The 16,606-nt window shown below is 43.3% G+C and overlaps 1 protein-coding gene across 2 annotated transcripts in view; it reads right to left on the bottom strand.

The window, feature by feature from the left end:
- Positions 1-16,606, bottom strand: part of LOC147101164 (uncharacterized) — a 123,015-nt gene that overhangs the window by 102,305 nt on the left and 4,104 nt on the right. For both annotated transcript variants that reach the window (XM_085966378.1, XM_085966379.1), the window contains exons 2-5: positions 10,450-10,478; positions 6,209-6,318; positions 4,628-4,742; positions 336-454 (exon numbers count right to left, since the gene is read on the bottom strand). In XM_085966378.1, the coding sequence (XP_085822504.1) occupies positions 336-454; positions 4,628-4,742; positions 6,209-6,318; positions 10,450-10,478 (373 nt within the window). The remainder of the gene's footprint in view (positions 1-335; positions 455-4,627; positions 4,743-6,208; positions 6,319-10,449; positions 10,479-16,606) is intronic.

The following is a 16,606-nucleotide window of genomic DNA, read 5'->3' on the forward strand; positions in this document are numbered from 1 at the left end:
CGGATAAGCTCAGAGATCTGTTGCTGCCATTTTAAATATATATCAGAAACTGGAAGCCTGTCCACATCGATGACTAATTCATTGCACCGAACACTGATGCTTTCACGGGTCATTAGACCATTGGCAAAATGACCAACAACTGCCACTCATAACATAGCTCTCAGAGTCAAGTAGTATTCATGGCCTATTCTGCTACTTCAGCAATAAAGCACATTTTTAAAAAAATAACTGGCTTTTGTCCATTTACTTTAAAAGGATTTAAGGGCAAAATAACAACTTGCATCTTCTAACTGAAAACGCAGGATAAAGAGACATTAGGAAAACAAATGTCCTACCTTTTCAAATTATAAGCACTTGAAACAAGTGCACCTTTTGGAGGGTTCATTATCTTAGCAAGCCTTTCCAATAGGTTGATATTGTCTTTTTCAATGTTTTGACGTATTCTTGCATCTTCCTGTTAAAAGTCAATCGACAAGTAAATAACTGAAATGAGAATATCAGCAGAAACTGAAAATGTCTTTTCAATTTCCAAAGCATTTCTGCTGTCTCCATTCTTTATAAAGGAATACTAGGTGTCACCAAGTGAATATTCTTGACAATGCTCTTTTACCATATTCGTGACAAAAGTTACACATCTTTTGTATAATGTGTGATACAAGCTGTCATCTCTATAATCATATAGCTGTTGCACATTAAAAAATACTATTATAGATGAATTTCAATTTGCAGACTGTCCCAATGCAATCACATTAATGCAAACAATGTTTTATTTTATGGAACATTTCTAATGAGGGAATAAAATTATGCGTCAAGTGGGTTGGTTACTGAACAGGAGCCGACTGCAAATGGATAGAGATCTAAATAATTACTACAGATTTTATATAGCGATACCTTATTATTAAAACCAGTATGTCTCGTCACCTGTGAACATTCCTCATGAACATTTCAATGTTACACCTGGTGACACCTGTCTGTCATGTTGGAATCAGATTTTTCCACTAATGTGACAGTCTGGGACACTAAAAAACTGCTTGGAGTCTGAATATAACTACAGGCTCTGGCCACAGGATGTCCCTTTGGAGCCGTTTTTTAAGCTTCTCAACCTCTTGCGTGGCAGGGGCCTGGGAAAGGTAAGCAACAGCAAACACGATTAAATTTTCCTTACAAATCTAGTTTTATTTTAATTTTTTTTTGTTAAAGTTTTGCCTCCTTTACAGGCTTCCTGGAACTGCAACACACATTTGGCCCTTTGGGCTTCTAGTTCTCCCATCTCTCCTCTCCAGGCTGCTGCATTTTCAGGTTACTCGATCCCTCCATTTGCCTATGGGCCCATATTGGTATCATTTCACTTCATGTTCCACTGTCTCCTTGCCCAAAAATCATATTCCTTTTGCCTCATTGCCTGCTGCCAAATCTCCTGCAGCTCCCGGTTTGTCGCAGAAAGCCTGTTCTTCATTTGCCCGTCCTCCCATTGGTCACTCCATTCCTCGTCCTATTCACAGTCCTCCTCCTCCCTCGCCCCCTTAGTTGCTCTGTGGCCTGATTTGACCTGCGATCAACCTCCACCCCAATGCAAGCTTGATTCCTCAAGTCCATTCTTCGAGAGATGTCCCCTGTACAGAGGAAGGAAATTTCAAAAAGTTGTGATGCTGAGGTTAGTCAACGCTGATGAAGACCTGACTTTATCTGCATCTGGATATCTAATTATTCTAAATCAGCCCCAGAAAGGACAACAAGGAGTAGAAGTTGCTCCGAGTGCGTTTTCGTGCGCAGAATGGACATCACGCTTGGAGCTGCGCCCAATCACATAGCCGCAAAGACCACCCTAAATTTGTGGAACTTATTAACTAAAATAATATAAGTGGGCTGCCAGCACTACTTGCACTGTTGATTGGCAGCTCACCTGATTTGGGGGGGAGGAGCGTCAATTGTGCGCAATCTTGATGCGATTAAAAGTCAGCCTGCACCGCGTAAAGGGCACTTTGGCTGCAGGCAACACCCCGTGGATAATGACAGGGCAAGGAGAAACTGCAAGGCTGCCCACCCAGTTTTCGAACGCTGCTTTGAAGGTTTTCGGAGGTGGTAGGCTGGAGGAGGGAACCACCTCATAAGAGCACTAGAATACGTAAACAAGCACACAAGAAAGGCGCTCAAGTGGTTGCTCATAGGTGATTTGTAGATAGGCATCAGTCATGTAAGCACTTGTCGAATGAAGTCTGTTGGAGTAGTGAAGTAAACGATTTTGTTTTGGTAAAGTTGTACAGTTCGAGTGCATTAATATGGTGGGTGTCAAGATTGGGTCAAAGGTAAATAGGGAGTGTTTGTGCCAGGCACAGGGGAGAGATTGATCAGGAGAATCTCTCAATAATTTGCTGCGATACAGATGGGTAATGTTCCTGCTTCTTCTAGCTCCTCATTCCCTTCTTCATCGTTCTGCTCCACTTCTTCCTCCTCAGGAAGCTCCAAGGCAACTCTGCTTTGAATAGCTAGATTGTGAAGCATGCAATAAATGATGATAAACCTTGAGCTCTTCAGCTCTGGGCTATACTGAAAGACCCCTCCTGACCTGTCCAGACAGCAGAACCCTTGTTTTAGAACACCAATGGTTTGCGCAATGAGAATCCTTGTTGATGCATGGCTCTCATTATAATCGGAGCTCAGCATCTGCGCTTGGGTCCCTGACAGGAGCCATGAGTCCAGTTGGTGAGAGGATAGCCCTCGACACCAGAAGTCAGCCTGCCAACAGAGTGGGTATTGAGGGCTGGCATGGTATGAAAGTGTCCTGACTACTGCCAGGAAACCAGGCATAGACCTGCATGACTTGCTGCCTGTGGTCACAAACAAGTTGCACATTGAGTGAACAGAAGCCCTTGCTGTTCAGAAACAGAGCTGTTTCCTGATAGGGAGCATGCGGAGTTGTGTGCGTGCAGTCTATGATGCCCTGCACCTGCGGGGATCCAGCAATGCGGGCAAATCCCAGTGCTAGTTCTTCCAGCTGGTCAGCCTGCATGGGGAAGGTAATGAACTGTTGAAGCCTCAATAACAGTGATCTGCCAGATCACCATGTGCACAGTGAACTGGCTCATGTCCCTGATGTTCCCAGAAGCAGTTTGGAAGGAGCCAGAGGCATAAAAGTTTGGAGCCACGGTGACCCTTCACTGCCACAGGCAGTGCAGTGCATGCCCTGGTGTTGGGCTCCAATTCTCGCCGCAACAGATGGCAGTTATATAAGTGTCTCCCTGTTGCACACTGCTCCTCTGAGGCCCAGGTCTGATGATCAGCTCCTGGAAACCCACATCCAATAAGGCCTCCTGCACCCTTGCCTCCTTCACCCCCTTCTTGTGGCCTTTGCTACCGCTGCTCCTCTTCCTCATTTGGGAGCATCAAGGGAAAGTCCAGCAGCATGCCCATGCTCAGCAATTCTGAACAAGAAAATTCAGGCCAACAGTTGTAGCCCTCCACAAAAGGACTCTGAAAAACGACTTACAGCCAAATTGCGCCCAAAACTTGGCCCAAAAGCACCCGAGCAGCCTAAAACCACTAACCCAAGACTTACCTTAATGGAGCCAAGGATCCCTTTAAATACAGCTTCTGAAAGCTGCTCAACAACTGTTCCTGCCATGATTTGCTGGGCGTGTCTAGGAAGTGACGTTTCAGGCATGCACAGATATCCCAAAATAAGGGTGGCAGGCTCTCTTCACTGAGGCAAATTATTGAACCAGTTGGATTTATACAGTAATCCAGAAGCTTTCATGATTATTTTTCTGGTGATAACCCACAAAGTACAGTACAGGAAACTTTCTGTTATCCGGCACGGACGGGACCGACCTGGTGCCGGTTCATCAACAATTCTGGATAACCGAATGCTATAGTAAAAGATACGGAGCTCAGAGCTCCGTATAAAGCAACAAACCCTGTTGCTTAGCTTCAGAACAATCGGCACAAGTTGCAAACGTCTCTGTAGCTTAGCAACAGCTGCAGCTACACCCTTGCACAGCAACAAATGGAGTAAAAAAAGTAATAAAAGTAATAAAAGTTACCTGAACCTACTCCTGAATTTTGCCAGTTAACTGACATTTCCGGTTATTTAGGAGCCAGTTAATCGAAAGTTTCCTGTACCAGATTGTTTAAATTCAATTTCACAAATTGCCACAACGGGATCGGAACTCATGACCTTTGAGTTCCAAGTCCAGTACCATGCACATTGGGCAACCAGAACGGTGGTAGAATTCCTCGAATTGCATCTTTTAAAAATATCCACACACACAAAGCAGCAAAATACACACAGCAGGATATCCCCAGAATGATCAAAGCCACTGGTTTATGGATTTCATGGAACAGATGGAGCTGTAAATGTGACCCACCCCCCATGCAAAAAAAAATACTAGTAGAAATCTCCAAATCCCATCTAATAAAAGCGCAATTCAATTCATCTGCTCAGTGTAAACCAGTAGCTCTGATAATGATTATTCCATCTGTAATAATATTTCCTCATTCATTTCTCGTATATCGAAGACCCTGGCAATGGCAATGCAAAACAAAAAATTCTGTGCTAAGATCTAGAGACAAGGGAGTATATTTATTTACAAAAAGTCAAAAATTTGTTCACAGTTGAAGTGAATCCTACCATTTGCTTATTGCTAGGCTGTGGCGGATTCCTGTTTGTGGTTCTTCTCGGGGGTACAGGCTGACTAGATGCAGAACGTTTAGGTATTGTGTTCTGTTGTCTGTCCCTTTTCAAACTATAAGAAATGAGTTACCTGGTCAAACAAGTCAAGAAATAACAGTACAGTACTGTGACAGTCTATTCCACAGAATTTTATACCATTAAGTGTACTAAACATAGATGGGACTAAACATGCAATAAAAGTCTGGGCACAAGAAATCTACCTGGGGGAAAATGTCTTGTGTGCACTGTGTGTAACAAAACTGCTCAGACATATACAAGGATTTTCCTACACATAGCACACAAGGCATAGTACTGTAAGTGACAGGCAGGGTAATGGAACCCATAGTTCAGAGAATGAAGGAGGGCCTTTCTTATTAATGAAAACAAAGATGGAGGCACATCTGTAACTATACAAAGGCCTCATACTTGAAGTGACTGGTAACAGGACTTTGAATATTGAAGCACGATCTGACCTTTACTCTATCTATTCATTGCACTTGATTACCTGAGAAAGATTTGGATTAGGATTTAATCAACTTTGAAGGTCATTAATATAACAAGTTATAGGTAAAGAACTTCAAAAGTCTCATAGGTCTAGCTATGGGAAATTGGAAAGATGACAATTAACTGAATGTGTGCTACCAGAGGGGAGCTACAACTGCCAGTCGCACATATTCGGAAATCAAGGCTGCTCTGCCCAAAATTTTCCATCTGTTGATGGTGAGAAATGAGTCCTAAGCAGTTAGGATATGATGGACAGGTTTCTCTTATTTATATAATAATGCCCCTAGACAGTTGGATTTTGTAAAGCCTTCTGAAAAATGGTGTGTAATACGCAACTGCTACATATTTAGCTAATTCCATTTTAAATCGATTTAAACTATTAAAAGAACACAACGAGTTGTGGCCTCAAATTACCTTCAGCATACAGTTTTACTGAGACCTGCTCTGGTCATCCATTTCTGCCCCTTCCCCCAACTGAAATTGTAGAGAGCGCATCTGGGCCAAAGGTCATTTTTCTTTGTTTAATAAATCGTTTTCAATTTTTTAATAAGATTGGCAGTATTGCAGCACTGGCTAGATCTTAATACTGATTTATTACTGTTCAATAATATTTGTACAAAAAAAACCACAGCACAAATGATATTTAGTGAACTACAGAGTTGTCATTTAGTACCAGGATTTCTGCATCACAATGCTTTGAAGGTGGATGGGTATATCTAAATCCTTTTTTATGTAATAGCGGAACCTGTAAATAACTTTTAACAAAAACAGTTTGGCAGGAAATGGATGCGACCAGTTCAGCCTGGCACGGCCAGTATTGCTACATTTCAGCAAATTTCAGCCTGTGCAGGAAAAAAAAAATGAAAGGGAACATTGGGTGGGGAATGTCTATATTGTGATGTATAAGACATTACTGTTGTGTGAGACAGGCTGGATGGACCAGAGAGTATTTTCCTGTCCGTCATTGATGGTATGTAATCATTTTTGCTATATAGATCTATTGAAAGGAAAAATAATGCCAAATAAATATCCTACCTTCTTGCCCCATTGCTACTCCTGGTGGACACTCCATCTTGGGAGGTTGTTTTCATAGCTGGTCTTTCTACCATGGCAGTATTGGAATTTGCAGATTCATACGTTTCCCCCTGGTTTTTAAAAAGAAATACAGGAAACTTTGGTTTATCCGGAGGTTGTATGTCCGGAAACCTCGATCTAACGGCAGAAATCAGCAGCCGTTTTGGTTAGGTTTTTTTTCTTCTCCTAGCATTTTTCTTTAACAGTCAGGCTCTGGAAAGCGTCTCTGTAGCTTAGCAACGGCTTCAGAGACGCTTCCAAGGTACGGGCCGAGTGTTTACAAGCTGTTGCTAAGCAACAGTGTTTGTTGTCAGATACGGAGATGAAAACCTCCGTATCCTTCAACATTAGCGCTGGTCTATCCGGAAGTTTTGATAGATCGGCAGCAGCTCGGTCCCGTCGGTGCCGGATATCGCGACGTTTCCTGTGCATAGTCATTTCCAGAAATAAGCCCTTTTGTATTTGTTAAGTCTATACCCGAGATGAGGGACGCCACTGCTGAAGAATCTAAGCTTTTTGATTTTCTTTTTACAGCCAGTGTCAATATGAAACTCTCTCAGGTAGCTTAGATGCAAAGTGCAGCTCTGTCTGATTTAGCACAGCTAAATTATTAAGCGCCTTGAGACATTTTACTACATTAAAGGCACTATCTAATTGCAAGTTGTTGTTGTTGTGCCTTAACCCAAAATTCAGAAGAACATCAAATGCTATGTAACATTTCCATTTTGTACCATCCTGTGGGATTTTCAATGTAATGTCAAATTACAGGCAGCTTGTACTATGGCTGAGCTGATGTGCACTGGAATCTGTACCGAGTCTCTCAAACTAATTTTTCTTTAGACTTTTACAGCCTTCATAAATAAAAAGACATTGGTAGGGGTTACATTTGGACCCAGTTCCCAGAGATCAAAGAGCAGTGTTTTACAATATCCTATTCTTGCCCCTCTTATAACAAAATAGTAATTTTGTTAAATTAATAGAAGTTGAAACCCTAAGCTGCAATCTGGTGAATAGAAAGAGTTAATAGAAAGCCAAATCTATCACAGCACAAATGTTCTCTCCCGCAAGCCCTGTGTGGTGAAAACATACAGTGGCTTCACAAAATGTGTGTGTATGCAAAAGCTTGAAAATGTTTAAAGAAACAGGTGAAATGCGATCTTAAAACTCAGTGCACACTTGACCAGCAAGGTATTTGTTTCTTTAGGACTTTTGTGTCAATTCAGTTGTTAAATATCTTGTCACAAAAATAACAATTTACCACTGTAGGCAATATTCATCCTGCTGTAGGTTGCTGTAATCCAATTCAGTCAATGATTTGGCTACAGGAATGTGGAAAGTCCTATAATGTGCTGCAGCTTGGCTTCCAAAAATCACTTAACAAACTTCCACATAAAGTTGTGCATATTCATGGTAAAACATGGGAACAGACAAGAACATGGCTGATGGGCAATGATCCCTGGTAGCTTGTAAAAGGAGTTGTACTGCGATGGCTTGGGGAGTGGGGGGGGCGCGGTGGAGGGAGAGGAGAAGTGCTGTGAGGGGGCGGCACAGTGGTATACAGTCGGGAAGGAGTGGCCCTGGGGATCCTCAACATTGACTCCGGACCCCATGAAGTCTCATGACATCAGGTCAAACACAGGCAAGGAAAGCTCCTGCTGATTACCACCTACCGTCCTCCCTCAGCTGATGAATCAGCACTCCTCCATGTTGAACTCCACTTAGAAGAAGCACTGAGGGCAGCGAGGGCACAGAATGGGTGGGGGACTGCAATGTCCATCACCAAGAGCGGCTCGGTAGCACCACTACTGACTGAGCTGGCTGAGTCTGGAAGGACATAACTGCCAGGCTGGGCCTGCGACAGGTGGTGAGAGAACCAACACGAGGGAAAAACCTGCTTGACCTCGTCCTCACCAATCTACCTATCGCAGATGCATCTGTGCATGACAGCATTGGTAGCAGTGACCACCATACAGTCCTTGTGGAGACAAAGTCCCGTCTTCACATTGAGGACACTCTCCATCGTGTTTGTGGCACTACCACCATGCTAAATGAGATAGATTCAGAACAGATCTAGCAGCTCAAAACTGGGCATCCATGAGGCGCTGTGGGCCAGTAGCAGCAGCAGAATTGTACTCCACCACAATCTGTAACCTCATGGCCTGGCATATCTCTCAATCTACCGTTAACATCGAGCCAGGTGACCAACCCTGGTTCAATGAGGAGTGCAGAAGGAGCAGCACCAGGCGTACCTAAAGATGAGGTGCCAACCTGGGGAAGCTGCAACGCAGGACTACATGCATGCTAAACAATGGAAGCAGCATGCTATAGGCAGAGCTAAGCGATCCCACAACCAATGGATCAGATCAAAGCTCTGCAGTCCTGCCACATCCAGTCATGAATGGTGGTGGACCATTAAACAACTAACGGGAGGAGGAGGCTCCATGAATATCCCCATCCTCAATGATGGCAGAGCCCAGCACGCAAGTGCAAAAGACAAGGCTGAAGCGTTTGCAACTATCTTGAGCCAGAAGTGCCGAGTGGATGATCCATATCGGCCTCCTCCTGAGGTCCCCACCATCACAGAAGCCAGTCTTCAGCCAATCGATTCACTCAACATGATATCAAGAAATGGCTGAGCGCACTGGATACAGCAAAGGCTATGGACCCAAGAACATCCCAGCTATCGTGCTGAAGACTTATTCTCCAGAACTAGCCGTGCCTCTAGCTAATCTGTTCCAGTACAGCTACAATCCCAGCATCTACCCGACAATGTGGAAAACTGCCCAGGTATGTCCTGTCTACAAAAAACAGGACAAATCCAATCTGGTCAATTATTGCCCCATCAGTCTACTCTTAATAATCAGCAAAGTAGTGGAAAGTGTTGTAGACACTGCTGTCAAGTGGCACTTACTCATCCATAACCTGCTCACTGATGCTTAGTTTGGGTTCTGCCAGGACCACTCGGCTCCAGACCGCATTACAGCCTTGGTCCAAACATGGATAAAAAGAGTTGAATTCCAGAGGTGAGGTGAGGTGAGAGTGACTGCCCTCGACAGCAAGGCAGCATTTGGCCAAGTCTCCTGCGCCGGCAGATCGTGACATCAGTCGAGTGTGCAACGCCCCGGTAGCGCCCCGGACCGGATGTTGAGTGGCGCCCCCTGCCTTACCGCCTGCCGCTAGCAACGACAGGTTGAGGGGAGCGTTTTGCAGTCAGGAAGGGACTGGGGGAGCGCTATTTAAAGGTGACCGCTTCCTGCCTTTTCTTGTTGGTGACATTTTTGCACCACGCATTCTGAGAGAGAGAGTGAGACACTTCTGGAGAGATTCAACGCTGTGTGAAGGAGTTTTGGGTACTGAGCAGCACTTTGCAGGTTCATTTTGATTTGTCCTTCCTTATATCGATTTAGAAGAGACTGTGGGGGCTGCACTCTGAGCTCTTTCCCTGGGTCTCTCCATTGTTCTTTCCAGCAGATTTGATGTACAGGTCTCTCCAGGCCGAGATTCAAGGCTGCAATGAGCAGGATGTGGATGGAGAGCAAGATCGACCCTCCCCTTTAAGAACTGGCCAGTGCCATTGTGTCTGTGTTCCATTGCTGACTGACATCACATGAACTTAGCCAGCGCTCTGAGGTAGCGCCTCGCTCCTCGGCCTTTGCGCCTTAAGACAGGTGTGAAGCGCCTGATTTAGTGCTCCAATCACCTCCAGGGGCGATAAAAGCCAAGTTTGCAGTCGGAGGCGATAATTAGCGCCAGGAGCAAAACTTTATGCACGGCCAATAATTGCGCCCCAAACGGGGCGATACTGAATTTTTCCCCCTTAGGAGTATGTTTGCAATCTTCCTTAAAAGAATCAATAGCACTTGTACAATGCAACATTATGGTTTGATATCACGTACCCTGCATGTCCAAGTGACAAAGAAGACAACGATTTTGAAACCAGAACTTAGCATAAATAGAAATTGTGTAGTGCAAAGTTAAAGTGAATTTAAAACATTTACTCAGTTCAAAATCAAGAGAGCTTATTTGCAGATCAACTATGTGATCAAAACAAAATATGGACAGGGGAAAGGGGCTCTCTTATATTTAGCAGAAGGGGACAAGCATTCCTCAGTTCTCAGTTCCATGGCTGACCTTTCCGGCGGTATGTGGAGAGTAACAAAAGTAAAAGAAAAATGCATATTAAAATTCTGCTGTAATTTTACCTCATCATCTTGGACATTTCTGCTGTCACCTGAAGAAGTAAAACAAATCATTATTGTAACAATGTACATAACAGAAAATGAAGCAACTTTTAGAATAATTAAGTTCCAAAGAAGGTATACTGCATATGCCATGAGTAGGTTGCCAAACCAAACACAAAAATCACAGGTAGCTGTTGCAATACTTTGGGGGTAGAACTACAGACCTTCTACTTCTACTATTATATAAGAGAACTCCTTTTAGCAACTATCTTGAGTTTTGAATACTATACACAAAAGTCAAAACATGAGGAACCAGATACTTTTACACTTGAAGAGGGAAAAAATTCCAATGATGTAATTATAAATTAACTCACCTCAAAATACTTTTGTGACAATGTTAATAAAAAGATAACTACACAGAGTTGGCAAAACAGCCCCTAAATTAACTACCATAGGCAAGTCTGATACTGTAGATGGGAAGGGGTTGGAGAGCTGGGAAGTTACTGTATCTGAAGTATATATTCAAATAATTAAAATTATTACAGTTCAGTATAGGTAAAGGATTCATCTTTGATGTAGTAATCCTCAAATTAAAATATGAGCCTAGAAATTACAGCTAAACATTCGTGTGTCTGCTATTTTAGCGGAGGCATTAACCTATTTAAAAGAAACTTCTCCTCAGCCCGATATCAACCTATCAAAACAGCCATCACCCTCCCTCAAAAAATCCACCTTAAACCTATCAACTCTCTCCAGTTATTGCCATCGAACTTTCCTTCCACTCCAAAATCCTCGAGTGCATTGTTGCTTCACAACACACCCACCTTCCCTATTACTCCCAGATTGAGATCCTGCAATCTGTTTTTTTCATTCGTTCATGGGATGTGGGCATCACTGGCAAGGCCGGCATTTATTGCCCAACCCTAATTGCCCTCAAGAAGGTGGTGGTGAGCCGTGTGGTGAATGTGCTCCAGGATTTTGACCCAGCGATGATCATAGAATCATAAGAATCATAGAATGGTTACAGCACGGAAGGAGGCCATTCGGCCCATCAAGCCTGTGCTGGCTCTCTGCAAGAGCACCTCAGCTAGTCCCACTCCCCCGCCCTTTCCCCGTAGCCCTGCAAATTTTTTTCCTTCAGATACTTATCCAACTTCCATTTTGAAAGATAAGATTGAGTCTGCCTCCGCCACCCTTTCAGGCAGTGCATTCCAGATCTTAACCACTCACTGAGTAAAAAAGTTTTTCCTCATGTCGCCTTTGGTTCTTTTGCCAATCACCTTAAGTCTGTGTCCTCTGGTTCTCGATGCTTCTGCCAATGGGAACAGTTTCTCTCTAGCTACTCTGTCCAGACCCCTCATGATTTTGGACACATTTATCAAATCTCCTCTCAATCTTCTCTGCTCTAAGGAGAACAACCCCAGCTTCTCCAGTATATCAATGTAACTGAAGTCCCTCATTCCTGGAATCATTCTCGTAAATTTTTTCTGCACCTTCTCTAAGGCCTTCACATCATTCCTAAAGTGTGGTGCCCAGAATTCGACACAGTGCTTCAGTTGGGGCTGAACCAGTCTTTTATACAGGTTCAACGTAATTTCAACGCTTTTGTACTCTATACCTTTATTTATGAAGCCCAGGATTCCCTAAGCTTTTTTAACTGCTTTCTCAACCTGCCCTGCCACCTTCAACAATTTGTGCTCACATACCCCCAGGTCTCTCTGTTCATGCACCTGCTTTCATTTATATGTCCTCTCCCCATTCTTTCTACCAAAATGTATCATTTCACTTTTCTGCGTTAAATTTCATCTGCCACGTGTCCACCCATTTCACCAGCCTGTCTATGTCTTCCTGAAGTCCATCACTCTCCCCCTCACTGTTCACTATACTTCCAAGTTTTGTGTCATCTGCAAATTTTGAAATAGTGCCCTGTACACCCACATCCAAGTCATTAATATATATCAAGAAAAGCAGTGATTCTAGAACCGACCCCTGTATACCTTCCTCCAGGCTGGAAAACAACCATTCACCACTAGTCTGTTTCCTGTCACTTAGCCAATTTCGTATCCATGCTGCCACTGTCACTTTTATTCCATGGGCTTCAACGTTGCTGGCAAGCCTATTATGTGGCACTTTGTCGAACTCCTTTTGGAGATCCATGTACACCACATCAACTGCATTACCCTCATCAACCCTCTGTTACCTCATCAAAAAACTCAATCAAGTTGGTTAAACATGATTTGCCTTTAACAAATCCATGCTGGCTTTTCTTAATTAATCCACACCTATCCAAGTGACTGTTAATTTTGTCCCTGATTACTGTTTCTAAAATCTACCCCACTACCGAGGTTAAACTGACTGGCCTGTAGTTGCTGGGTTTATCTTATTATTTTTGAACAATGGTGTAACATTTGCAATTCTCCAGTTCTCTGGAACCAACCCCATATCTATGGAGGATTGGAATATTGGACGATGATGGAACAGCAATATATTGCCAAATCACGATAGTGTGCAACTTGGAGGTGGTGCTGTTCCCATGCGCCTGCTGCCCTTGCCCTTCTAGGTGGTAAAGGTCGCGGGTTTGGGAGCTGCTATCGAAGCCTTGGCAAGTTGCTGCAGTGCATCTTATAGATGGTGCACACGGCAGCCAGAGTGCGCTGGTGGCAGAGGGAGTGAATGTTTAAGGTGGTGGATGAGGTGCCAATCAAGCGGGCTGCTTTGTCCTGGTGGTGTTGAGGCTCTTGAGTGTTGTTGGAGCTGCACTCATCCAGGCAAGTGGAGAGTATTCCATCACACTCCTGACTTGTGCCTTGTAGATAGTGGAAAGGCTTTGGGGAGTCAGGAGATGAGACACTCGCCCCAGAATAGCCAGCCTCTGACCTGCTTTTGTTACCACAGTATCTATGTGGCTGGTTGAGTTAAGTTTCTGGTCAATGGTGACCCCCAGGATGTTGATGGTGGGGGATTTGACGATGGTAATGCCGTGGAATGTCAAGGGGCCGTGGTTAGACACTCTTTTGTTGGAAATAGTCATTGCCTGGCACTTGTGTGGAGTGAATGTCACTTGCCACTTATCAGCCCAAGCCTGAATGTCGTCCAGGTCTTGTTGCATGCGAGCATGAACTGTTTCATTATCTGAGGAATTGCGAATGGAACTGAACCACCCCACAGACTGTTCTTGTCAAATGACATTGCTTACATCTGTGACTATAGTCACTGCTCCTCCTCATGCTCCTTGACCTCCCCTCTGCCTCTAAACCTTGTTAATCATTCTATTCGCCACAATGTCTCTCCTTGGCAGACGACTTTCATAGCACTGCCCTCTCCAGGTTTGGCTAACACTGGCACTACGCAAATGGTTTCACCTCCCCTGGTCCCTTCTATCCATATGGTACCGCTTGACAGTATCTGAAAGCACAGGTGCCATGTGTATGATGAGACAAAGTTTCACATTTTCACCTCCTGTTTTGATTCCAATATTGTTGCTCCACTCTCTACTTGTCCAACATTAAGCCTCAGATGAATAAAACATTTTACTGGCTTAAAGTAAACAAAACTAAAGGCATCCACTTTAGTTCCAGTCATCCTATACCCACTGCTAATTTAACTTGATCTAACTCCTGAATGCCATCTCAGGCTAAGTATGGTAGCGTGGAACCTGCTGCTTGTCTCAACCGAGCGCCATTTCCTTCACTACTTCAGCCCCTTCCTCTCCACTAGCTGGTCTTCCTGCTTCCAGCACCACAAACTACAACTGTTTCAGAATGCCACTGCCTATGTCCTTACACCCTGCTCAATTCCTTAACTTCAGTCCTTCTCAAGACTCCCTCCGCTCTCCCCACACACAAATCAATTTCAAACTTTTAACCTTCAAATGCCTCCACAGCATTGCCCCACCCTACTTCAGTGATCTCCTTCAAGCCGACATCCCTGCTTGTACCTTTTACTCCATCCATGGTGGCTATGGTTTCAGCCACCATGCCCCTGCCATTTGGAACTACCTCCCTAAACCTTTCCACCTTATCTGTTCCCTTCCTGCTTTCAAAAGTCCATTGAAGACTTCCCTTAACTCCATTCCACTTATTCTATTTCCTCCTGCTTAGTATTAATTTAATTCCCCGATCTGTAAAGTGCTCTGACACATCTTTCCGACATAAGCAGCACACTGGTTAACATGCTCATGTAAAAAAGGTATTCAGGATCAGTGTAGCCTTGTCCTTCTTAGTTTTCAGGAGACCATCACCAGTACTTGCCAGCATTTTGAAATAGTAGAATTGACCCAAGACTACCATTCCTACCACTAATTGGGGGCCTACCATTCCTACCACTAATTGGGGGCCTACCATTCCTACCACTGATTGGGGGCCTACCATTCCTACCACTAATTGGGGGCCTACCATTCCTACCACTAATTGGGGGCCTACCAGATGCCAGGATCAAGGATGTTGTTCCAGCACCAGCCCTACTTCCATATTTCTGTCATTGGATGATATTCAGTAGTCTTCCGCTGGCATAGCCAGTGTTACAAGGCACGCTGGGCCAGCTGGTGGAGCCTGCACATGTTCAGCCTAGCTCCTAATATGGCAACACATCCAGTGTAACCGGTTATGCACAGCATACCAGGCCCCAACAATAAAAATACACATTGCCTAGCAAAAGGCTTACAATGCCCAGCAAAATCAGGAATGCTCCCGAGCCTTAACCCTAAAATTTAACCCTAACCAATCTCATAGCATAAGACTTCAAGGTTAATGGTTGAGAAATATACAGGTAATTAAGACTGTGTAGTTGTAGAAAATTAACTTTGGAATAGATCTGTAATGTTAACATTTATTCCAGGTGTTGCATAATATTTAGGTGTAGGGTGATTGTTGTATTTTGGACAAATAAACTATTAGTCTGCTGTTCCATTCTCAATCTAAGTCAGAAGTAAATGTAGCTCTACTCTGAACTATACATTCTGGAGATATATTAATGTCAAAGATGTGTTCAAGGCTTGAAAATATACATGAAGAAGCAATAACAAAATACAGTAGCATGTGCCTATCCCAACTAAAGATGTATACATTCCTTAATTATCAAATTAAATAAGCTACATTCAGATTAGTAGTTGCCTATTCCCAAAGAACTTTTGCCTTGTAAAAGAACCCAACAGTTTCTTTCGTTATGGAGTCGAGTAACCCTGGAGCAAGATGTCCCAAATAGCTGAGTGCATTTAACCTCAAGAGCATCAACAATGCGTTAAATAGTTTAACATAGCAGAAAATATACAGCAGTGGAAACTACTCATGGGAGACTCTGGTCATCTGGTAACAGACTGCATCCAAATTATGAGTTAGATTTTACCCAATGTGTCAAAACTGCAGCCATCTTGATCTGTAAAGTGCCTTTTGAACTATACAATTCTTCCCTAAAAATCTAATTTCTTAGATTTTTTTTCCTCAAAGAATACAAGCTTCCATAACTTACTCTAATATCATACAGAAATCCATAAGAGGGAATGTAAAAAAGGACTTCCTCAACAACCATTGAGATTCTCAATTGATTATCTACTCTGGCTTGGACTAAGGAAAATTGACCAAAGCTTTCAAATCAATGGCAGATGATAGAGATGGAAGCTCACCTAGTTGCAAGCATAAATCCAAGGAAACCAGTTAGATTTCAAGAATTAAGTCGTGTGTAAGTTGCAAGGCTATTAAGCAAGAGTACAAGCAGGAATTATGTTTTAATCATTAAAATTGGAGAAGTTACTAAGGCATAAGCACCAGAGTGCTACTTTATATTCTTGTATAAAAACACTACGTAAGACATGATGTGCACAAAATCTTGTTTATATGCAAACCCCACTGGGAAGTGCATGCCTGTGTGCCTGTATGAAGCCAATCTATATTCATATTTTATTTTTAATTGGGTATTAGTTGTTTCTCCTTTCCCCTCATACATTCCACATGCAGTGGGGAAATCCACCTTTTCAGCCAAAATGTGTTCTTTGCATTCAGCCAGATATGTGTTTGCTGCCTACCTTTCAGAGACTTGTTTTGTCAAATTTTAAGAAGTTTTGGGCTTAATGTCATTTTCTCCTTTTTAAATTTGGTATTGGCTCCAGAGCCCCTTTCTGTTAATTATTTTGCACCCTACAAACTGTAAAGGATTTCAAGGATACTCAACCTAATTTAATTGA

Source organism: Somniosus microcephalus, chromosome 24, assembly GCF_052327205.1.
Source record: "Somniosus microcephalus isolate GS21.2 chromosome 24, FLI_Smic_1.0, whole genome shotgun sequence".
Taxonomy (NCBI): domain Eukaryota; kingdom Metazoa; phylum Chordata; class Chondrichthyes; order Squaliformes; family Somniosidae; genus Somniosus; species Somniosus microcephalus.